The 24,629-nt window shown below is 42.8% G+C and overlaps 1 protein-coding gene across 7 annotated transcripts in view; it reads left to right on the forward strand.

Annotated features, from left to right (window-relative positions):
- The first annotated feature begins 136 nt into the window (after nt 1–136).
- The window catches only part of TLK2 (tousled like kinase 2), a 44,101-nt gene continuing 19,608 nt past the window's right edge, over nt 137–24,629 (forward strand). Inside the window, exons 1-11 of one of the 7 annotated variants that reach the window (XM_075171246.1) lie at nt 137–810; nt 2,911–2,996; nt 4,831–4,896; nt 11,642–11,713; nt 14,230–14,299; nt 15,363–15,406; nt 16,087–16,182; nt 18,905–19,072; nt 19,646–19,741; nt 22,709–22,801; nt 24,273–24,383. In XM_075171246.1, coding sequence (XP_075027347.1) covers nt 2,916–2,996; nt 4,831–4,896; nt 11,642–11,713; nt 14,230–14,299; nt 15,363–15,406; nt 16,087–16,182; nt 18,905–19,072; nt 19,646–19,741; nt 22,709–22,801; nt 24,273–24,383 — 897 coding nt within the window. In that variant the 5' untranslated portion in view covers nt 137–810; nt 2,911–2,915. Of the gene's footprint in view, nt 811–1,145; nt 1,161–2,907; nt 2,997–4,830; nt 4,897–11,641; nt 11,714–14,229; nt 14,300–15,362; nt 15,407–16,086; nt 16,183–18,904; nt 19,073–19,645; nt 19,742–22,708; nt 22,802–24,272; nt 24,384–24,629 lie in introns of those variants that run through there. The other 6 variants (XM_075171245.1, XM_075171251.1, XM_075171248.1 and 3 more) reach the window with 6 other exon arrangements.

Below are 24,629 nucleotides of genomic sequence, written 5' to 3' on the forward strand. Positions count from 1 at the left end.
CCCGCCCCCCGCTGACCTGCCCCCCCCCTTGCCCCCCCCTCCCCGCGCTGACCTGCCCTTCCCGCCCCTCCCCCGCCCTCTCGCCGCCGTGCAAATCTCGCGAGACGCCGCGCGCTTTCACTAGTGTGTGTGCACCAATCGATCCGGGCCGGGCCGGGCCCAGCGCCGCGGGGAGGGGGCGAGCACCGGCCCCGGCACCTGCCCGCGCCCCGCCGCCCCCCCCGGGAAGAGAAGGGGGCCCCGCAGCCCCGTGCCCCCCCCCACCCTCCACTCGCTCTCCCCACCTGCCCGGGCGCCGCCGCCCGCCGAGCCCTCCCTCGGGCCTTTGTCCTGCCGCGAGGCCTTGCGGTTGCCGCTGGCCTGCGCGCACCCCGGCCGCGCGAGGTTTCTTACGCGAGGCCGGGGATCCGCGGCCTATCCATCCCTTCTCGCTCCCCCCCACTCGCCTCGTCTCCTTCCCCGCCCCGGAGCCGGCGAGGGGCGAGCCCCCACCTTCCCCCCCCCTACTGCTGCCGCCGCCCCCCTCCCCTCCGCCCTTCTCCCCCGCGAGGAGCCCGGGTGCCCGCAGCGGCGGCGGCGCCTGGCTCACGAGAGGCCGCGGAGCCGCCCCTGGCCTCCCCCTCCCGCCCGTGCCGCCGCTGCCGCCGCCGCAGCAGGTTCCCTCCCTCCCTCCTCTTCCTCCTCCTCCTCCTCCTGCTCCTGCCCCCGGCGGCGGCGGGATCCGAGCGGTGCCCGGGGAGCGCTCGGCCCGGGCAGGAGGGGAGAGGAGCGGCGGGGCGGCGGCAGGAGCAGCAGCGGCGGCAGCGCCAGGTGAGAGAGCCCGGGAGCGGCGGGGGAAGCGCGGGGACCCCCCTCGCCTCCCTCCCCGGCGCCGGGCCCGAGGCCGCCCTGGGGGCGGCGGGGCCGGCGGTTGGCCGGGGGAAGCGGGGGGGAAGCCGGGCAGCGACCCCGGGCCGCGGTGGAGGCGAGGGGCGGAGGCTGTTAACCGCTCCCCACCGCTGGCTGCGGCGGGGCCGGGCCGGGGTCACGGCGGAAGGGCCCGAGGCCTGTGCCCCGAGGCGGCGGGAGCGAGGCCTGGGCCGCGGGTGCCCGCCTCGCCGGGGCACGGCGCAGCGCAGGCCCCGCGGGCTCGCTGCGCGGCCCGGCCCGGCGGGCGGGGGGTAAGAGCGGGGCGAGGGGGGTCGGCTCAGCCCGGCTCGGGGGAGCGCGGAGGCCCCGGGCCGGCGGGGGAGGTGAAGGGGTGGGCACGGCCTGTGAATCCCCGGCCTGGGAGTTGAGGTGGTGCTGCCTGGGGTGCCGGGGAGGAGGAGGAGGCAGGCCGAGGCGAGGCGGTGCAGCAGCTGGCAGCAGGGCAAGGCTGCTCACTCACCGGCTTATTTTCAAACGCGTGCCTCTGTTTCCCGAGTGGGGAGGGAGGATGGGAGAGAGGTGCTGAAAATCACCCCGCAGAGGAGTCGAGGAGGACAGGGAGGGAATGCCATCCCCTGCCGGGAGGGATGGAGGGGGGTCCAGGGCAGTCCCCAGGCCCCCGGAGGGAGCTCGGCCCTGCGGTGGGGGGGGGGGGAGAAGGCTCGGGAACTTGTGGCAGTCCCTTCCCCAGACCAGCATCCCGGCGTGGGGATGCGATTCCCTCCCGGATCGTCGCCCTGTGCCTCCTAATAGGGGAGAGACCTGGGAGGACTTTAACATCTTTGCGTTCATGGCTTTCTGTCATTTTCCTCGGTGCACAGATTTCCTGTTTTGAAAACTAGGCTGATAGCTTTGTTGGGGTTTTAAAGCCCATAGTAGAAATAGGGTTCTCTAATAACCGTATTTAGTATCGCATTAGTTTTTGAGGCTTGTTACCGAATTGGGAGAGCAGTTGTAAATGCCCCCGGATAGATTCACTTTGCCCCCTGTAACTTAGATCTGCAGCATTTGGAGGAAATGGCAGGGACAAAATGGACAGTTAATAAAAGGAACAATTGTACACTGCCTATTCTAGAGGGCACTTGCTGCCCTTCAAGAACTTTCTTCATCGCATATGCTCTTTATACAGCAAATCTTTATCTTCTGTCTCTTTTTTTTCTACCTTAGTCCAGAAAATGAAACTGGAACAGACATTTCTGGAAATGAACTTGATTGGTGCAGTTGGGAAGATGTGATTCACAGTTATAATGAACATAGAAATTTGTCCCATTTTTTCACAGTTCAGTATTAGAATTGTATATTTCCTGATTTTTAACCTGTTTACACAACTATGCTGTTTGGTTTTTTTTTTTTTTTTAACCCTTCAAATAATGGCATCTGTTGAGTTGGATTGCCAAGAGGTACCCCAGGTACATCTAGTATCTAGAAGCCGCTGTTACGCTAGAGGTATCTGATGCTTTACTCTATGAAGTAAAAGGTTTAAACGAGCATTATTTTCTTCTTATAATCCCTTTCTGTGCTTGGAAGAACCAAAGCTGTTGTCAGTGAAATCTGGAGTTTGGGAAGATCTAGTATTTCCAGGATTGGCCAAAAATAAATTATGGGGTAAAGATTGTTGCTTTTTTTTCTCCTAGTCATGCAGCATGGATGAAAAGCTCTGAAGCTTTTAGTCATAACACTGTGGTCCCATGTTTTCCTTTTAATAAAGCATCCAGTGGGAGAATGTGACATAATTGGTTTCTTGGATTTAGAGATCTTGAAATGGCTGGTACAACAGATAGAAGAGGAAACTCTCCAGCAGGGCTATGGTTTAAATACAGTAATATGGTGGCAAAGTCATGTTATTATTGCATAGTAATCTTGCATTTCTCTTGCAAGAAAATGCTTTCTACATGGTTATGCTGCAGAACAGGCACTTCTGAGTCTCGTCAGTGGCGTGGAATATTAAATCTCTCTCCTTTCCTTGCATTGCATAATCTGAGTGTTGTTCTCCCATAGCAGCAGAAATGATGGAAGAATTGCATAGCCTGGACCCACGAAGGCAAGAACTACTGGAGGCCAGGTTCACTGGAGTCGGGGTTGCTAAGGTGAGTATAAGCACCTTTGGTAACAGGCATGACTGCTTAGCCATCCTGCACTGCACTTTGTTTTTTTCATTTCTAAATTGATAATTTTGCTTTGCTAGCAGAATGTTTTGTATCGATAGTTGTGTTTTGACCACTAATGTGCTTGAAGAATGTTTAAGAGGAATGAAAATGGGATCTCTATGAGCAGATGTTTTGCTATACAGAAGACTTCGGGTTCTAATTAAGTTCTTAGGAGTTGCTCCATCTTAAGGCAGCTTGTACACCCCAAAAAAAACCCATGACAACTTTGTCTTTGGAAGTGGGAATCTCACCTGTCTCTTCCTTTCTCCAAGTATGCATTTGAGAACTGAACTTGGCCACTTGTTAGATACAGTTTCAAGCTTACTGTGTTTGATACAACATGTAACCAGACTTAACATATTCAGGAATTTGTTCAGTTCTTTGCGGGTGCAGCGTGCTAAAATTGTGTACTCGGTCGCACAGAACACACGCACAAAAAGTATTTGAAGGTAAGCTCTTCTATATCAGTGATCCACAACCTGCTAGTAAAATCCCATCTTTGTCCTCACGTACAACTTCGTAACTGTTCGGTAGCTGCCTTTCTTGAGTAAGGCACTTAAGTAATAACATTGTGTGGTTGCTTGATATGCTAGCATTAAGCTCTTAGTTCTCCAGATGTTGTTGGTAGTGTTAATTGATAGTCTCTCTGAGCAATGAAATGGTGGCAGAACTCATCTTAAACTAGGTCATAAGGAGTTTACTTTTGAGGAAGATACTGAATTTTGGACAACATCAAGGTTGATGGTAAACAACATGTTGCTAGATAATTTTCAGAAACCTCTTAGAATTATTTAGGGAAGAAACTTTGTAGATGCTGAATTTCTTAGAAAAATTCAAAGCAAATCAGAACTTGAAAAGGGGTTTCATTTGAGTTCATACTTTTCTTTCTGATCTGTACTTCAGTCAGGACTCAAACGAGGTTAAGTCTTGGAAGGGAGCGTAAGTGAAATGTTCAGCTGTAAGGTAGCGTAGTAAGGAAGATTAACACTAGAAGTTGTTAAAGGGTAACAATTTCAGTTACTGAAGTAAGTGTGTGGGGTTTTTTTGATCTTTTCCCCTACTCTTAAGACTTTTTTAATCTTAAGGCTTTTACTAGCATAAAAGTTTACACTACATAATGTACTTACGATCTTGAAAGACTTGTTTTATACAACACTACAACTTTTTATGTACTTTCTCAGCTGTTTCTTACCTCTTCCCCCCATGTATGTCACTTTAACATCTTTAGCTGTACCAGTATAGATAAAGCCAAAAAACCTTCTAGAATAGCTAAGACTTAGAAGCATAGACACTATCGTTGCTTTAAAACAGTGCCAACACACTCAGTGCTCACAAAGAATGTTAGGAACTATTCCTTTTAAAGGAATAACCTTTGAAAGATACCGGAAAGCAAGTCTTAATTATGTTTTCAAAATGTTTGGAGAAGAAAGTACATGCCCTTTCTCTGTAGGGTGAATATTGAAAACTCATTTTTGTTTCTAAAGCATATCCAAGTGAAAAAGCCTCATTTCTTGGAGGCTTCGCTTTGAGCAAAGCTCTTCTGTTACTGAGTTTTATTTTTACCTGTTATTATGCAGTATAGTGTTTTACTTTGTATTAGTCAGGAAACTGTTAAAGTGCATTACACTTATTTCAAACAATATATATTTATTTACTTGCATACTTGCTAATTTGCAATAGATCAGCCAACCATTGATATGAATTAGCATGACTCTACTATGTTGCAGCAAATCTTGGTTGCAATATTAATCTCAGATACTACATTCCCTCCCAGGTTGGTGCTTCAAATTCCCTCCCTACCCCCCCAAGTCTCCGTCCGTCATGCTCCGCACTGGCATTGGTAGGTCATTGTCTTAAAGGGAATATATTGGGAAAGCTGTGATACAATTTGTATGATTCAACTAAGGTTTTTAGCTCTCTCCAATTAAATGTTGAAGGAAGGCTATGTAGGGTAGGTTAGTGCCATCTAGTGGGACTGGGACTGGCACATCCTCCTGGGATAGAAGGTATTCTGTTGCTGTTTATTGCATAAAAGGAAGAAATGTCATCTTAGATGCTCTCCTATTGGGCGAAGGCAGCAGGCAGTTGTAACTGAGCTTCCTGCCTTCCACTGACTTGGTGTGTCACTTAGTGTGTTCAGTTAGGCTTCTTTAATGTTTAAAAATACAGGGTATGTTTTGGACCTGTGTAAAACTAATGTACTAGTTTACATCCTTAATACAACTGCGGCTTTAAAGCCCACTTTGCCTGCATGTTTGCAAGTAGAGAACAACTATACGTGTTTCTGAGAATGAGTAAGACTACGTTGATCTAGAATAAATTTTTAGACTCGAAACTAGAAAAAAGCTCCAAGCCACCAGAGTCATGGGATTCTGGAAGAGCTTTCCAGTAACAGTAGTAGAGGACAGAAATCCTAAACTGTTTTGGAAACAGCTGTGTGCTGTCACCTCCTGTGGTAGCTGAAGGCAGAATCCAATGACCGAGGTCATTTGCAGTCCCAAATGCCTCAAAATTCTGTTGCAAGTCTGTGATGAATTATCTCACTTAGTAGCTGGAAAATATATTTCTCTAGAAGCTTGGAGTTAATACACGGAATCAAATCTATGAGCAAGGAATGTTTCTAGGCAACTGTTATACTCATGTGGTTCATCCAGGTCACTAGATAGCTTCAAAAAGCCAGTGATGCTTTAGATGTCTATTCTTGCCATATGGTAAAGTGCCATTCTTCCCCAAATGTGCAAAGCAAGTCCTTGAATTAACACATGACTATCTGACACCTACCACTATTCTTGCTTATTTAGCTCCCGTTTATGTTTACTTACTAGGGGAAATCTAAGCGTATTCACTTGAGGCATTATTCTGACTAGTCATCTCAGACATCTTCCTTGGGTCAGTAGGTACAGAAAACAAAATGTAGTTTGTTTCTCTAGATAACATTGTTTAATTTGGTCTGTTCTCATCTTCTGCCTCCCTTCCCTGGGCGCTGCCTTTAAGATATCAGGCAGGTTAACTCCAAAGGATTTGTGTCATTTCCACAGACTTTTCCTGGATAAGAATGGGAATAGGTAATTGTGATGGGTGAATCTGTATTTGCACATGGCTTGTCTCAGGCTTAACCAGAGTGGATCACCACAGCAGCACGCATATCTTCTACAAGTTTGGTCTTTGAAAGATCTTCAAACTAAGTTGTGTGCGCCACTTTATTATAGCTAAACTAAAAAGACTGAAGTTTTTCTAGAGAGAGTAACCTTCTCTGTCGTGCTGTAGGAATCTTATAGATCCAGATGACTGTGCTAGAATTGAGGAAGTATTGGTCTTGGTAGCTGCTGCTCCCTTTTCTCCCTCTTTGAAGTATCTTAAAGAGGGAAATGAAAATAACCTGAAGAGTGTCACTTACATTGCAGAACATCTGCCTCCAAAAAGAGAATTGCTTATTAAAAAGAACAGCATTTACTTGTATTATTTTGGTTTTTACCCTTTCTCTGGCACTCTAGCAGTCTTGATCAGTTCAGTAACTACCAGTTGTGTGGTCTACTTAGCAACATTTTTAGCAGCAAAGTTACGAAGTTGAGAATTAATGTATGAGAATAATCATGTCTTCCTTGGAGGGAAGCAGTGCTGCCCAGTGATGGTGTTTGACGTGTGTCACATGCTACCGCATCTAGTTAGTAAGAGTTTTGAAACTTAGAATTGAATTTATCAGCTACCACAGACAGTGTCAGGACTTTGTGCCAGATACTTGAAAATTGTTTGGATGCTTCCGAGTGCAACATTACTTATTTCAAATGTGTTGTCTGGCTACTAGAGCCCAGAAATAGTTGTCAGATCTCAGTTCTATTTCTGCCCCTGAACTAAGGGCTAGGGTGAGTTGCGTGACCCTTCTGTCCAGTTTGCTGTGAGTAAAATAAAAATACCATTTTTTCATCCTGAGAGAGCTCTTAAGGCATAACGAAAGCCAAAAAATCCAATTGCAAATTTGCTTACCCATCAGATATAGCGGAGGTTACCTATGAACATCTGATAGTAGATTAACTTTTCATGGCAGAAAGACATAGGTGATTCGGGGATTTCATTATTGGCTATAATACCGAGCTTTTCTAAAAGCACAATTCAGAAGCAGGCTGTAATTCTCATATTTATGTGATTCTTGAAATAAGATGAAAATATGTTAATTAAACCTGGCTGATACAGTAGCACTGGACCAGAGTAACTGGAAAACCATTCAACCATTTCACTTTGGTGTAAGCCTGTGTGGAGTCAGCACTAACTTTTAGTGGAACTGAGGATTGACTTTTTCCCTTTGAAATCTCTTGGTTTGCTACAGAACTCAGAAGAATTCAGGTTACCTTGGCTTGAGGCAGTAAAGCACATCTCTGCCATTGAGTTAGAAAGAGAAATTTGCAATGCATGTTGCTGTAAGTCCACATTGGAGACTCTGGTTAAGCAGCTTGAATTCCGAGAGCTCTCTTTCAATATGGAGAGTTGGAGAGCACAAAATGGAGACTGCCCAACAGAAGAGTTGCGGACAGGCCTGAGGGATCATTTTTGGGAGCTCGGAGAGGCTGAGGAAATGCACAAGTCATGCAAGGCAATAGATAGGCTTGAAGAGGAGATAGGTAAAGTCAGTCTGAGTCAGGCTAGCTTTGTTACGGAAGATCCGATGGGAGCTATTATCAGGCTAAGTCGTTTCTCTTGAACCTTCAGCCATTGTGCCTCATTTGTGGCCTTTCCAGGGCTCTTACAAAGGGAGAAATGACTAACCAGCTCGTGTGAGTGGACAGATGTTAAATTCTTGCCTTTGAGTAGGAGTCTTGAAAGCGCCTGCTACTGTTGCATCCACTTCTCAACATGGAGCTTTGTTGCGCATAGGTAGGTCACGGACTTAGAAGCAGCAGTTGATAGGTGAATCACAAGGGAAAAGAGCATGCCAGCTTATCTCGGAAAGAAATTCCTTGCGGAGGAGGAAGCGTGTGCTGTTCTTGTGCTTGTCATTTGGGTAAACACTATAGAAACTATTAGCTTATTTCAGATGACCCACGTATTTTGAATTTTTGCTGGGCCCCATCACCGATTCTCTTGACAGGGTATAGTGGATGAGTGGGCTGTAAGTGATATCAGAGAAGTGCAGTATTATCCCAAAGTAGTCCATGCTAGAAAAGGCGGATGCCAGTGCAGATGAATTCTTCAGGAACAAAATTTATAAGCCCTTCCAGTGTAAACTATTGCATGTTTATTATTCCCTAGCAATATTCTGATGTTAGTATTCTTTGCCATTGCTTACTTGTTTTTTTTCCAAAATTCAGGTTTGTTCCTTTAATTCCTTTTGTGTCATGACCACTTATAATGGTATGCTAAATTAAGTACTGAACATTTATCCAATGTCAGTTGCCGAGTTAAATATAAACAGTCAGGAATGATAAAACATAAATTTGAAGGGTTTTTTTTATACACACACTCACTGACTTAGTTGAGGGGGAGATGCTCAGATGTATAGTTTCTCATATCCATTGTCTAAACCTGTTGCTATAAGCAGTTGATACCTAGTTTCATACATAACCTCATGTTATCTAGCTGGTTGATTAGGAAAACTTGCTTTTTCTTTCTCTTGCATAACTACGTGAGAAGAGGTGCAGCTGACTAGGCCATGTTCCTTAAACATCCTAGGTATTGCATCTTTATTGCTTCGAGTACAGCACGTTCTAATGAACAATTTGTGTTTCCATAGCCGGAATACCTCAAAACAAGACTTTTTTGCCAACTTTGACATGAACAAGATGCTTCAGCTCCTTGCCTGTAAGATAGGCCTAATCTTTTTCTGTAAGAGAAGTGTCAGTGGAAGGCCTTCTAGAAGATCATCAAGGGAGAGGAAAGCTCATGCAGTAGAAATGGGTCAAAACTTGCCTACAAAGAATTAATTCTGCATTGTTCACAATATCAATACACATGACAGTGAACTTGCTGGATAGTTAAAGACATCTGACAAGCTGTTCTTTTCTGGTTCCGTAACCAAGTAGTTAGTTCCTTTTCACCCTTTCTGCTACTGTGTTGAGTTCAATTTTACAATTTTGTCAGTGTAGTTTCTAGAGGAAGTTTTAAAGTAAAGGGAAAATAGGTTTTTTGCTCTTCAAGAATCTGTGATCAGGACTGAACTCTTTTGTTCATGCAAAAAGTGCGTTTGATTCCAACTGCTAGAGCTGTAAATTTCCCACACAGAATAGTCGGTACAGGTAGTTGTGGTACTGGAAGTAAGAAAAACATTGTGGATTTTGTATTAGGTGTTTTTCCAGCTGCTTACATTCTAGAACTTTACATTCAGATGCAAAGAGAGTGGATTTTTTGTGCTGGAGAGGATAAACTTGTATTTCTGAAAAAAATCATAGGATCATTTCTAACTATAGACGACCTCATCAGTTTATTTCTCCAGGTTACCCTGGAATACAGGTCACTGCTGAAACATTGGCCCTTGGTAAGCCACTGCCATACCCTTTCAACCTGTTCCTGAAAAGCAAAAATGCAGCATTTTGGGAGCAGCTGTTCCTTTCATTTGCTATCATGTGCAAAATGGAGGCAGCGAGATTTAAACAAATGCGGAAGCAACTTTCATCTTCATCATGTCAGAATCCCAGCCTGTCCATCTTGAGACCAGCAAATGCTAATTTGTTGAGATGCTCTTGGACCTAATAAAGCTTTCACGCTTGCACAGAAGGTTGATGTCTTGGATGTGCTGCTGGGATTTGAGTTCATGAGAGGAAGCGAAGGATTTTAGAGGACTGCATTTGTGCAGGTTATAAACAAGCTTTTCACATGGGTGAAAAGATTAACCTTCTGTTGCCACTTGCCATAAGATATTACATTCTTTTTTATCAATGAGGCCTTCATGTGGATGTAGCTAAGGTTAGTGTTGGCACTTCTGTTAAGTCCTGTTGGCCAAGCAATAAATCCCTGGAATAACCAAGAGTTGTACCTGGAAGATTTGTGAGCCATCACGTTGGGTGGTGGGGAGCTTCTTTGTTTAAAAAGCAGCAGTTTTGAACTATTTGTGTGATGAGTCAAAGGGGTAATGGTATGGCTTGAAGAGTATAAATCTGCAATTTTTCTTAAAGTAATTTGCTTTTAAAAGGGAATCTTAAATGTATAGCTTCTTGACCTATTCAAGTGTTGGGTTTTGGTTTTTTGTGTTGAAGCAACTAAGCATGTCCTCTTAGGAGAAACAAATTTAGTAGTTAACATTTACACTATAATACAGAAGGTAAACAGAACTTTTACTTTCTGTGGATGCCTGCTTGGAAATTGGGGTTAGTAATAGCTAAGTTGTGTCGCAAGTTTAATTTAATGGTGGTGTTTGTCTTATAAATGGGGAAGGGAGAACTGCTCTCCTCAAAAATAATCTACTGTGGGATTTCTCTGTGGTGTTAAGCTTCTCCCTCACCCCTCCCATAAGTCTTCTGCTCAAGTATATAATGAGAAGTGGCTTTGCCTTGAGGAAAGATTGATTGGTGGGCAGTGGTTACTGCAAAAATAAGAATGCTAAAATAGAATGAATCTTTGGGAAAGGATGCTCACAAGTTATTAATGGAGAGGTGGCTTTATCATGTCATTCTTCCTGTTAATACATTCCATCAGTAATTGTGAATCTTGGTTTTATATCTTTGTCAAATTTGTCTAGATTTCCTAAGTTAGATCTGTGGGAGGATACTTTTGTGTAAGAGCACTAAGCTAAAACACAGTGACTTTGCATGATTCACTTTTCTTTCCTTTTAAAACCAGTTTTGGTAGAGATTTTAGAAAGTAATTTTCAAAAATGCTTGGGTACGTAAAAATGTAGATGTGTAACCAGTATAGCCTGCAAAGATGCAGGCAGACTCTTGTAGGTACCTGGATCCTATTTTGGTAAACCTCTTCCAGTCTCCTGAATTTGTGCTTTAGCCTGGTAGGAGCAACTGCTCTGTTGGCAGGTCAGCCATGGGTCCATAAAATAGCCTAATGGGAGAGATTGTCTTATGGGTGCCAGTTGTACTGCTGTTAACACAACTTTCACTTGTTCACTTTCTTAGTGTTAAAAAAAGCATTAAAAAAATACGCATTTAAAGAAAAATCAGTGATACTGCCAACATCTGATAACAGTAATAGCAGCTGTGCCAGATGGAAGATGCCTCTAAATTCTTAGCCCAGGGTCAAGCAGATGCTTGCCTGAAGAGCTGAGCTTGGAACTACTGCTACTCAACAAATCAGAAGTTTTGTTTCTTAAGCCAGTTATCTTAGACTTTTATGAATACTGCCTTAGCTGTTTGTGGATGTGGTTAAATAGGGCAGTTAGGTTATAAATTGATAGAGAAATATCATTGCAAAGGCTGGATGACTATACTGAGAAAAGACTGTCCAACTGGCGGTCCTACTTCCATCTTGCTCCAAACGACTTCTGAAGTTTTTTAGTGCCCCATCATGTGTCTAGGTATTTGACCCGTGTTGCTGCTGTATCCATGTGACTTAGAGCAGCGTAGTTAGCCTAGAGATGCAATGTTTGATAGGACGTATCTGCCTTGTATGGAAGTTGTTTCTAACAGTCTTTGCTTGTTTTTCACTAGGGTCCATTAAATAGTGAGTCTTCCAACCAGAGCTTGTGCAGCGTGGGTTCTCTGAGTGATAAAGAATTGGAGGTAAGCAGGCACAAATCCTCATGGTAATCGGGTTTAAGGTGGACATGACTGAACTCAAAACATAGAAGGAATTGTGTGAGAGTGAGTGAGTGTTCTTTGTTTGGGGTGTGAAAGGGACTAGTGGAAGTATTTAGTCTGGATCTTAACCCTACAGTCTTTGGACCATGCTGTGAAACAGTCCTCCTTGAAGCTTCCTACCTTGAAGCTTGCCCAGCAGGCAGATTTTACCCAGCCCTAAAAACACAGCATTTGTAAAGCTCAGCTTATGACATTGTTTTTAGCTGCATTGTAATTTGTTTGCTGGTTTTGGATACAGTTTTGGCCAAGTAAAAAGCCAGAGAGCATTAATGGAAAAGTTTGCCTTACCTATCAAATATGTGAATTTGCAGAAATCTGTACAAAGCGAAGCATTTTTATGAATCGCTCTGTGGAAGTGTGGGGAGGTGAGAATTGATGCTTTGTCCCTGTTTAATCTCACTGCTTTAGGATTAACTATTTCAAAACACTTGCTAAAGCAGCAAAATTAATTGTAGAGTTACATTTTACTTTAAAATTCCACATTAATGAAGCAAAGTCTCAAATTTAAATGCATTTTCTTATGCATTTAAAGAACTTTCCACACGGTTATCAGGTAAGTTTTGGATCATATTTCCCTCTATTGTATGGCAATACTGATATGAGGTGTCTGGTGAAGCTAAGTCTTTCGAGAACGCAGTATCTTAAACTCCATGCTAGTAAGTATAGTTAACAGTGGAAAACTTGAGTATTCATTCTTATTTTACTTGGGTTTTTTTAATGAACTTCTGTGGAGTGATTTAAATTGACCAAGCTGACATAATCAGATCTGCCATTCCTTGCTTTTTCAGTCTGTAACAGATAATGTTGTGTGTAATTTTTGTTATGTAAGTACTTGAGTGGAAAAACAACTCAAAACTGACTCTCATTAATATGCTTACAGTTCCATGGAGGCTGTAATGGAGCCTGTGGTGTTACAGTCACGCCAACACTGTTCATAAGTTGCTTTTCAGTACGCAGTGAGGAGGCTAAGTCATTGTCTTTTACACATACAGGAGCTGGTACAGCAAGTCTCTAGATAGTTATGGAGTTTTCAGTCCCCCCATTCTAAAAAGTACTTTGCAGACACAATAGCCATCTTTGTCTTAACATCCCTTCCATCCTCTTACCAAAACAATAACATGGCGGTGACTGCCCAGCTGGTAACATGGGACTGTAGATGTCCAGCATCCACTGGGGACACAGCCAGGTTTAGATTCTGGCTGTGTCAGCTTTATCCTTTTTATCCTATTAAAGGAGGTAGATTGATTTCAGTGCTTACTGTGTGCAAGTCTTTTGGCAGAGATCTTTAAACAGGGTACTTTGGACTTTGGTTTCCAAAGAGCATGAAACTTAGGTTTACCACAAACTTTCTGGCCATGGCTTTCCCTCCCCCAGAGTTGTGTTTTGCACGCTGTGGTTTTCTTCCTGCCCCGAGGCTATAGTTTAGTGGTGGCTGCAGTGATTGTAAAGCATATAGCTCGGAAATTATTTGGGACCCTTTGGGATAAGAGATGTTTTTAAAATGACGTTGGTGATGGAAATGACAAGATATCTTTCTTTCCAGCAACCTCAGTAAGCTGCTTCTAGCGCAGTGCTTCCTAATGTTTTAGCAGGTTTGGCCACATAAGTGACCCTGGTGATGGGGAAAACACCATGCCAGGGTCTCCTCCACTCTCGCGTGTCTAGGCTTGCTAGCCTTGTACAGACAGATAGGCATGACACTTTTGGAGCCTTCAAGCCTCCCACCTGTGCTCTATATTGTGCCTGTGCATAAATATATCGCTGCCCACTGATAAGCTGCCCCTCAGGTCTCTGGTTGCTCACAGAAATGGCAGATGCAACCGACCCCTGACTTTAATGAGAGGTAAGTCCAGATGAATTGCTGCATCTGTGGCAGCTTTCTCCTGGCTGCCATCTTGGGGAGCTCCGACTTGTTTTGTGTCAGGTTGCAATTGTGCGCCAGTAGACAGGATAGTTCTTGCAGCCGTCTGCAAAGAGCTTTGGAAAGAAGCATTAGCTGCCGGCAAGATGAATTGTCCTGATAGACTGTGAGTAGCCACTGGACCGCAGTGGATGTCTGTACTCAAACCTCTTGCCATTACTCCTCTTGTACCAGTACTATGATCACCGTGAAATGGTTGATACAAGTTTTTATAAGTGTTTGAACTTGTTCTGCTAACCGTGTGAGGTACCTGGGCAGTAGAGGCTGGCTTGCTGCAGCTGAAATAAAAAAAAAATGAACCTCATTCCTAACAGTGTTCTCTCCCTTCAGCAGCGCATGTATCAGAAGGTAGTAGCTACTTGAGAGCAGTTGTTTCTTTCAGTACCAGCAGTAGAAACAAATGCACCAGAGAAGTGAAATGGCCACTGGGGATATGGAGCAGATTATTGTGTTTTGGTATTTTCTTTAAATCTTGGAATAACTGCAGAAATGTTAATTTTGAAGTATTGTTTAACAGACTCCTGAGAAAAAACAGAATGACCAGCGGAATAGAAAAAGGAAAGCAGAAGCATATGAGACCAGTCAAGGTAATTCATTCTCCTGACACTGCTGCAGGATTTCTGAACGGTTGGTAATTTGTGCACGTTTTGCACAGTCAGTGTCCTAGGAAACTAATGGCTCTTCTCAAGGGTGTGTCAGGCAGCTTGTTATAAACTGCTCCATGATGGTGTAGTTCTCTTCTGGGAGCCTTGTTATCCTCATTGGCAGGAAAATACTCGTCTTCAGCTTATTCGCACAAACTATTGCATTTTTATGGGACAGACTGCCCAAAGGCTTAATATGGCTTCTCTGAAGTGTTGTTTTGGTCCCGCATCACTACACATACAGCAGCCAGGCTTCAAAATACAGGCTGCGCTCTCTTCCTTGCTTTTTGAGACGTATGCCTGCCTTGTTAGAGTAAGTTCTCGCCACAACAAATAGAGAACAAACTGTGCTCAAGTATAAAGCAGGCAGTGCTGTCTCAGAGTACTAAGAAAAACCCAGCGTGTTCATGTCCAAGTTCAGATTTTCTAGCAAATGGGCATAGGGGCAGATTTCTATTTCTTTTATTCTTCAACAAGAAAGTAATGAGGATTGTGTTGACAGAACTGCTTTGATAATATTATAATAAGAGAAAGGGGCTAAATTTTAATGAGCTGGTATTAAGCCACCACTAATTATCTCTCTCTAACTCTTACGGAATGCTTGTGAGAGATCTAATATGCAGTAGTTTACCCGAAGGCGGAGGAGTAAAAGTACCCTTTGCACTGTCCTTATCTTGAAGGAAATTTTGGAGAACCTATGCAACATTCAACGACTATTTAGTGTTTTCTAAGTACTTTAGCAAGTGCAAATGCTGTTTGATTGGATTTGACATGTTTGGAATTAAGAGTTAATTGAATTGTCAACTGTAAAGCCTCCCAACAACAGCACAAGAGCTGTAACCCTGGGGCAGTCTTTTGTTGTGCAGAAGCTTTTTTTGTGATAGGTGTTGCACCTTTCTACAGGGAAAGGAGTGTCAAAGTATAGGAGTAGTTTTTTAGAATGGTATCATAACTTCTGTTCTTAAAAATGTCAACTCTTATTTTCATCCTTTGTTTTCCTTTTTAGGAAAAGGCACTCCTAGAGGACATAAAATTAGTGATTATTTTGAGGTAAGCATCTTTGCATTGTCTGAGAAATCTGCTTGCAGATTCTCATATGTGCTTGCATACTCACAATACGCAAAATCTGTAGATGGAAGTCTGTAATGTGACTTCTGTTACTGATCCATCATTGGAGTCATTGATTGACGATGTTAACCTGATATGCTCTAATCTGACTAGTTTAGCTAAAGTTTTTTTATAAGCGAGCTACACTGTGTGGTGCAGGAACATACGAATTACTGTACCAACTAGACCAGTTGCTCAGCTGCTTACATATCCTGTCTTTAACAGCGACTACACAGATGCTTCAGTGGAGGTATACATTTCTTACACTTCTGTGGAGCACAGTTAGACACGTCTCCTCGCAGGGGAATGGGCTTCCTAATTCTATACAGTAGATAATTGATCTATATCCAAGTGTGCAGGTTTATAACTTTTTGTGTTAAAAAGAAAAATGTACTCAGTGCAAACGTGAATGTTTGTCTGAAGTACGTACTTCTGCTGTTATTTTTGAAACAGTGCATGAAATTTTAAGGTTTTCCTCTTAGCTTATATTCTTTGTTTAAATGAGTCCCTAGAGCCTATAAGGCTTCATTTTTAAGATTAATGTTTCTTCTATCTCTGTTAAATTTGCTTAAATGTACTATCTCTGTGGAATGACTGATGATCAAATCTGTTGCTTTGGCCAGTTTGCTGGGGGAAGCGGCCCAGGAACCAGTCCCGGTAGAAGTGTGCCGCCTGTCGCCAGGTCATCACCGCAGCATTCCTTATCCAACCCCTTGCCGGTAAGTGTTCTCCCTGGGGACAGAGCTGGTGGCATGGTATTGATTAGATTGGTGGCCGTGCTTCAGACAGGTAATAAAAGGTTATGAACGGGAAAGAAGAGTCTCTTGGTGAGTGATTTGGCTTATTCTCTATTCAATTCTTTTTTTTTTTTTTTTTTAAATCTGAAACTGGGTTCTGGCAGCAAAGCCAGATGTCTAGGACCCTGTAGCAGTGGCTAGTTGTAACTGATATGAATATCTGAGCTTAAAGCATGCAAGATGAATGTTTTTAGCATGCTGTGTGGTGACAGATAGATCACTGCAATAAAAGGCGGAACTGACATGTTAGTTATCTTGTATTCCGTTGTAGCTCATGAACTCCATCGAGTTGGGAGTATGTTGTATGTTTGTATAGCCCTAGTACAATGATATTCCGATCTTGATTGACCCTTTGGGTATACTGAAAAACGTGCATACCATAATGATATTGGAAAGGTCTTTTACTTCTGTTTACGTGCATGTGACTTGTAAGGAGCATTAGCAAAAGCTTGCAAAGAAATGTGTATACATGCACATCTGTTGCTATTTTTTTGTTACATAATTCCATTTTGCTGTCGCAGCATTTCTGCAAGATCTGAATGTGAAGAAATAACCAGTATTTTTAAGCCATTTTAGCACAGAGGAGCTAAAGAAATTTCTTTCAACTAGCAAAGCAATATTCAGAGGCTCCGGTGTCTGATCTGTAGTTTTGAACATTGCCTGGGCCCCTCTTTAAAAATCTTCAGCGTTTGTTGAGTGTCACAAACGTACGGAGCATTGTGGGAAAGGTTAGTATTCCGAAAACCAAATGCAAAGTCTTTACTGATTACATTATTCTGCAGAGACCTTTATGTAGTTCATGAGTGTGTACTGAACTAAATCCCAACACTGAATGCTCTGCTCAGAATTCAGTATGTTGCTAGATTTCGGAAGCTTTGTTATGCTGCTTTAAGGGAGTGCTTCAGATATGCTTCTAGATATTTTTTATGTTTATAAAAATTAAAATATGAATGGCCCTTCTGCCTATCTTATATTAATTCACTAATACACCTCTTTAAAGAGAAGTTAATGAAAGAAATAACATCTCTGAATGTTGCAGATGCGTGAGGTATTAGGGCAGTTCTTTATTCCAGCAGATGAGATACCCTACAGGTTTTTATAATGGGACAAGTTGATTCTTCCTTTGGTTTTCTTCTTCTACACTTGTATGTATTGAATAGGTAAAAGTTTGAACAGAGTATTTCTCATGTGGTGAAGAGTGATGTCACAGTTAGTTTCAGCTAGGCCAGTTTCTCTCTCTCCTTACGCAGGTGCTCTTTGTGTTTCTTATCTTCTGTTCTTTACTCTTGCAGCTAAACCTATAATGTTTGCTTATTCATAACAAACTATTATGTGCATTTGTAAGATCTGTCCTGTTCTTACAAACTGAATATCAATGGTTTGAGCTACACCCAAAAAAATGGGGGGGATGAGTGAAAATTGGAGAAGATTGAGTATCTCACCCATTACAGATGTCAGTACGGTCTCGGAAGAGGGAGTGTTAAAATGTCTTTCACAATGAGACAAACCTCCTCCAAACCTGTGAGTTAATCTATATGGTACTGGAAATGTTCTGCAATCAGAACTTGCGGAGGAATTGTAATGGCTTCAGGATGTTACTTCTTGTCTTCAAATCTCTTGACTGCTTTGTATTGCCTTGCTTCTCCTTTGATCAGAAGAATGATCTGCAGGTCTTCAGACTCTTGCAAGATCACTCTCTTATACAAGCATTCTTTTGGGGAAGAAAGCACACTCTTGACATTCGTAACGTTAGCCAGAAAATATGCTTCAGGTTGCAATTTAGGTTTTTAAGAAAAACTGAAGCCTGACCTGACTCTGCTTTCTATGTGACATATGCCTGGCCTAGAGTTACAGCTTGGAAGGACTTAGATGGTTATTACCCAGAGTGCCAAGTTTTAGCAGTGATGGGCTGGCTTTTAAAGCGAGGGCAATGAGAATCTGAGTGCTGTAATCAGTGTAGCTCAGATGATTCTTGTTCTTATTGAACCCAGTTCCTACATCACAGTTGGAAAATGAGTCTACTGCAGGAGAAAGGAGGTGGCCTTTAAGAGATGCAATGCATCTTTAAAAGATTTTGGAAACGCAGTAGTACTTTGCTTATCTTGCAGGAGATTGGTCCCAGCTATCATGACAGAAATGAGCTTACCGTGAAGTCTGGGTCCTAGACATGGTTAGGTTGCTGACATTTAGCAGTTCTGACTCCGTTTACTTCACCAGAATACGGAAAGTATCGTGACATGGGCTGTTTTAAAATGAGTCCTTAAAAAACATTAAGTAGTATAATTTTGAATGCATTGGCCAAAATCGCAATGCACTAGGATTTTTACATCTACAACCTATTTTGCCCCACTGGCTCTGAAACACGTGTATTTGCAAAGGAAGGGGGTGTGTTAACTGACAAGGAATTCTGTCCTGTGTGTTCATTTGTTATTTTTTTTTAAATTGTTAACTTCATCTACTTTATGATGTCTGCCATTGGAACAATCACTCCAGGAGTCCTGTTTGAGTTATCAGATCCTCACCATGCTGCCTGCCCATTCCTGAGCTGCTGCTTCGCTGACAACAGTTTTGGCAGAGTCAGAGAATCGCTTTTTTTTTAAAAAAAAAAAAAAAGTTCATTGTATTTTTTTTGACTGTGTTACAGCGGCGAGTGGAGCAGCCGCTGTATGGGGTAGACGGCAGCACAGCAAAGGAACCGCAGGAGGAACACTCTGCTCTGCCAACGCTGATGTCGGTGATGCTGGCGAAACAGCGGCTAGAGAATGAGCAGCTGGCACAGAGGGGAGGTGGCCTCTGTTTTACTTTTGTCTCGGTGAGCAGCTCTGAAAAGATTTGAATCCCAAGGGGTGTTTCTAGTTAAGGGATGGGAATTTGAAGCTTTTCTGCTCAAAGACAGTGGTTCAAGTGCAGCCTGGTTTATTGATGACCAAGTCTACCATCTTCTGGTAAGTTCATCTTCCTTGTGAAGAGTTCTAGGTGCCAGGCTTTGCTTGTTTAATAAAATGACGTGAGTTTTAAGTTGATGACTCAAAATCTTACGTAGATCAAAATAATAGCATCCAAGAGGCTAATCTGATAGATGCGAAAAAGCAAAAGAATGAAGTATAGTCTTGCTGTGAGAAGTGTTTGTTTTGGCCTCGCTTAATCTCAGCTGACATGATTTATATTAGGCTTTTAAAAGTTTTGTCTTTTAGCAGGTTGGGCCAGACTTCTTGAAAGAAACTGACTCTCTTGTTTTAATGAACTATATCGTTAGAGCATTCTTAAACCTTAACATGAAAGTATGGTAGCCAGGCCAGGCTGCACCTCCCATGTAAAGATAAGTGCATGGGCACTAGTGATCATGCTGAGGAGCATATAACAATACACTAACTTTCTTTTGCAGGCCCAGCAAGGCAGCCCATCTTCTACCGGATCAGGGAACACTGAGCATTCCTGCACTTCCCAAAAACAGATTTCCATCCAGCACAAACAGTCACAGGTATAGCTCACTAGATGATACATCTCTTGGTTATGAGATTGAAGCTTGATGCAGCTTGTCTTTCACACCAGAGGATGCCACTTGTAGTAGACATAATGTTTCCAGTGAAAAGAGCCAGTAGTTCCAACTCAATTTGTAACTACTGATTGAAGTGAATCACTCTCTTTGTTCCTTATCCTGTAAAGGATGCTTTTCAGTTGCTGCTACTGGAGTTTGCCTAATCTGTTATTGAGGCTTTTCTGTGTCAATACTGCGGGCGGTTCTTCAGCGGTCTGCAAATGTGCTCAGGAGAGGAACACCTTAGCTCTGTCTGTTTCAGTTCTGTTGTATCCTGAACGTTCTTCCTCTCTTTGTAAGCGAAGACATGAACGAAACCTGAGTGATAGTTATGAATACCTCTATTCAAGCGCTGGGTCGTGGGTGCGTCCACACTGCTTACGGTACAAATACCCACAGTCTAGCTGGAAGTTCTTTGGCTTCTGCAGAGTACACCCCTGGTGTGATTTGTCCTGGTGGAATGTGATGTGTTCCTGACAGTGCTTCTCAGCAACTTCACTGACCTGGAGTCAAGAAGAGGAGTAGTTCTTTTGACTGTGCTGCTGTCTTTTTGGTGCCTTTTAAATTGTTAAGATTCTTCTTGTGGCTTTATGGCAAGATTTACTTTTAGCTGTGTCATCTTCCTCTGTTGCTTGTAAGGATGTTCAGCTTTATCTGCAATGCACCTTGCTTATTTCTTCTCCAAGCCTGCTTTTAATCTTCTTTTGATTTTCATCTCTGATTTCTCTGTGACTGACCCTTCCCTTGAGTGATTTTTAAACAATCAGTTTTGTGTCAATCATTTTCTCCCATCAGTCTGTGTCAGAGATGATTTTATTGCTGGGGGAAGTTTGTTCTCCATTTCCCCAGCAGGTGGTACAAGTTCTTTGTGCATGAAGAACAGCAGTTCTACCCCTGGGGATACTTAACTAGCTTAAGTCTCTGAGCTCTGTTGTGTCACTAGGGTCACATTTGTTGTCTGTATTGTTAAAATGCTGGTCTGTGAAGATCCCTGTTTCTTGCTAGTGCATGGAGAATTCTTGTGCGAGAATGATGCCATAACTCAAGAACCTGCAGAGGAAACTTTCAGATTTCAATCTTTGCTGTCCCAACACCAATGCTTAAAATAGTGGTGGTCCTGGAGTGAGCAAGGTGTTTTTATTCTCTCCTGTGCTTAGCATGCCCACAGGGTCCATCTTCCTTGAAAAGGGTGACATGTTATCTGAGCGTGCTTTCTGCCGGTGCTCAGCTTCATGGTATTCTCCAGAGGTCTAGATGTAGCATATGCCTAAGGCAAAGAATCCAGGAAGATGCTCGACTGCGTGATGAGGACATGTGTACATTCTTGTTTTTCCTTCCAAACCTGTTTGGAGTTGATAGGGTTAAAAAAAAAAAACCAAACCTCTTCAGTGACTTCCAGTTTGAATCACTTCTGGCAATGACAAAAGCAAGTCAGCAGGAGCGTGATTCTCCTAGCATTTGCAGTCAGTGCTAGGGCCCTCCAAGTGCTCTGAGGCAAGGTGAGTTGTGATGAAGTCTCATGTAAGAGCATGCATCCTGAAGCATGACTTCATCTGACGCAGTGCAAGCATGTCTGTGCATTTGGCAAAATGACATAACAGTTACTTACTAAAGAAACTTTCTGCTGCTTGGCTGAGTGGATGCAGCCTAGCTTTTCAACAGACAGCCTTCTCGTTGCCTTCAGTGACAAAAGATTTTGGCGCACGTACTTCCTGCAGGCTGTCAGGACATATAAACCAAGTTAAGGCAGAAGTGGGGTGACCTGCCCAGGCCTCCTCTTTGTCTTTTGGGATTTAGGATCATCTTGCTTGATGTACAGTGCTGGCAGGTGTTCTTTTTGATCTTTCCCATACTGGGCATATGTAGAGAAGCAACAGTCTGCCAAGTTTGTCTCTTACTTCATGGTGTTAGCTTCCAGGCAAGCCTGAAATTTGGAGAACAGTTATATAACAACTCCACAGGTAAGTCTCTGCTAACTCTTCTCAGAACCAGGAGAGTTGTGTGCTAGCCATAAATGTGAAATCTGTGTATGCAGTCATGGAGCAAGATTCCCTTGTGTTGACTTGGCTTTTTTTTAGATGTTGTGTACATGTACATACTGGCTTCTTCCCCTTTTCTTCCCCACCTGTTAATCAGAGTACTGAGTTTGAAATATGCTATGTTCTTTAGCAATAAGAATATGGCTTTTGTCTTCTGTTCCTGGGTGTAATTCTCACTTCATTGGTGAAGGTGTTTGAGATGTGCTGCACCCCATAAAACTTTCCAAATAGGTTTCACTCAAGAACTGTAAAGCATCTGTCCCTAGTGGGCACTAATACATCAGTTTGTCAGAAACAAAGTCTTGTGCCTAATATTCCTGCTATCAGTCTGTTATAATATTTTAAAATCAAGACCTGTGTTTTCTGTCAAGACCACCTTGGAACCCACAGGTATTGTCTTTTGTCTAGCAGGTGGTTGTCTGTGCCCATAAAAGATCTCATAAATTTGATATTCCAGCTGACGGGTTGAGATTTAGTGGTTTTTTCTTAAGCCTTTTTCCTGTACAAGCTATGTTGCACTGCAGGAAGAGACAGTGAATGTTAGAGACCACCAAGGAGTGGGCAGAACTCAACTATAAAAACAAAATTTGCAGAACACAGAGGATGTAGCCTGTTATGTCTTACCAGTTTGCGTTCTCCAGAGCAGCTTTGTGCTAGCTGACTGAACCTCCGATGCTGGAGGAGCCCACCATGTAATAAGAAAATGAAGAATGGAGAAAGTTCTTCCCCAGACTGCTAGGATGCAAGGATCAGTTCCTTCTTCTTAGACCTAACTGTTCAGATCAGAGAAGGCTACACTGTGATGTTACGTGCTGCCTGTCTGAAATACCTGTTTTTCTTAAATGCGATTTATGGTGATTTCTCCCTACAGTCTGACCTCACAATGGAAAAAATATCTGCACTAGAAAACAGTAAAAACTCTGACTTGGAGAAGAAGGAGGGGAGGATAGATGACTTATTAAGAGTAAGTATTTAAAGTGGGACAACTTTTCTAAAAGCTGCTATTTAAAGACACCTAGAATGCATGTGCCAGCTAGGTTGCAGAGCAGGATTTTGTATACCATTTGTAGAACCAGCACTCGCAAAGTAAAACAAATCCAGTCATCCCTTACTTGCAAGATAATTGGCTTATAGATACCTTGTTTGGGCCTGCTTGAATCCACAAGCAGTGCAGCAGTGTCTGTGGCTATACAGCGCAGAGTTATTGTAGCTAAGCACTAGCTCAGGTGTTTGTGCCCTCAGCAGCGTTGTTGGCCTTTCTTTGATCTGTTGCACGCTTTTTGTGTATTTGTTAGCTAACCTTACGTGTTTCTCTTCAGAATTATTCCCCTCTTCTAAGTAGAGAGGAGCTGACTCTGCATTTTGTTTAGCAGCGTGTTCAGTAGCCTCTCAGTAGACTGGGAAGTTGTATTCTGAAATGCTCATTCATGAGAGTCAGTAACATGTTTAGAGATGAGGAGAACATCTTTTGGTCAAACGGAAAGAATAAAGCTTCTCTTAATCTATTAGTATTCTTCAGTAAAAGATAAATACCTTTAAATCAAGGATCTTATCTTAATGGAGGAGTTCTAATTGATTTAGCTTTCATCAGCTGGAGAGGCATCTCTTGTGAAGTGTTGAAAAGGATTAGAAAACACATTAAAGGGAGAAGAGGGGAGGCTCTCTGTGTGTGTGTCTGGTCTTGGCACCTACAGGAGCTAAGACAAGCTCAGCTTGTGCTCAGCTAGCACAAAAGAGAGACATACACAGAGGCACATGGGGATTTGTGGAAAATAATCCATGAAGCAGGAAATAGATGATTTTTTTTTCTTTCTTTTTTACCATCCGCTGTTTAATCAGAACGCAGACTATTGGTTGGAAGTGGGATGGTTAAACTTAACTTTTTGTCAATGAAAATGGTTGCACATAAAATCCTGCTGTACGCTGTGGTGGTGTTAAAAACAACAGCTGTTACTGGGAGCAGTCTGTGTAGCAGGGCTGATGGATAGTAGCTTGAACAAGAATTTAATTGAAAGTGCAAAGGGAGTTACCCCATCCTTTTCCTCTGCCAGTATTGTGCCTAAAGAGGGAGGATAGTCCAGAGATGACTAAGCTATTTTGAGACTTGGTAGCTGTGGCAAGGTCTTAAATATTTAGAAAAATAAAAAAAATTCTTTGCACTTAGTCTCTTTGTACCTTAGCTCCTTATGTGTAAACCAGGATGATAGCACTTCCCTGTCCTGGAGGGGTATTAAGATTTGAGTGGGTTAAAAATTGAGGAGCTTGGCTTGGATGTTTTCATAAGAGGAACCTAGTCTTTTTTTTCTTATCCTGCTGGTTTGCTTACTTTAATCTGATGCCTAGAGCTAGCTGGAGAAAATTCTTCCTAGGTGATGCTTAGTTTGGCTCTTTGAGTGGTTTAAAGTCAAAGGCTTTTCTTCTCTGTTCACTTTTAGGCCAACTGCGATTTGAGACGGCAGATAGATGAACAGCAAAAGATGCTGGAGAAGTACAAGGAGCGGTTGAATAGATGTGTAACAATGAGCAAGAAGCTTCTTATAGAAAAGGTGAGCAGGGGACTTTCCACATCTCTGCAGTCACAGTTCACGCCCTTGAAAACTTCTCTATCTTCTTTTGAGCAGTGAAAACCTGCTCCTGTTGCTATAGTGATAAAAGACAACTTGAATTCTGTCTTGAATTATTTCTCTGCAAATAGGAATGTAATCCTAAGACTGGAATGGTTCAGAATGTTTTGGTTTGGTTACTTTTCACAGTCTCAAAGAGTGATCTCCCTTGCTTAAGTGAAATAGTCT

The sequence above is a fragment of the Calonectris borealis genome, chromosome 22 (assembly GCF_964195595.1).
Source record: "Calonectris borealis chromosome 22, bCalBor7.hap1.2, whole genome shotgun sequence".
Classification (NCBI taxonomy): domain Eukaryota; kingdom Metazoa; phylum Chordata; class Aves; order Procellariiformes; family Procellariidae; genus Calonectris; species Calonectris borealis.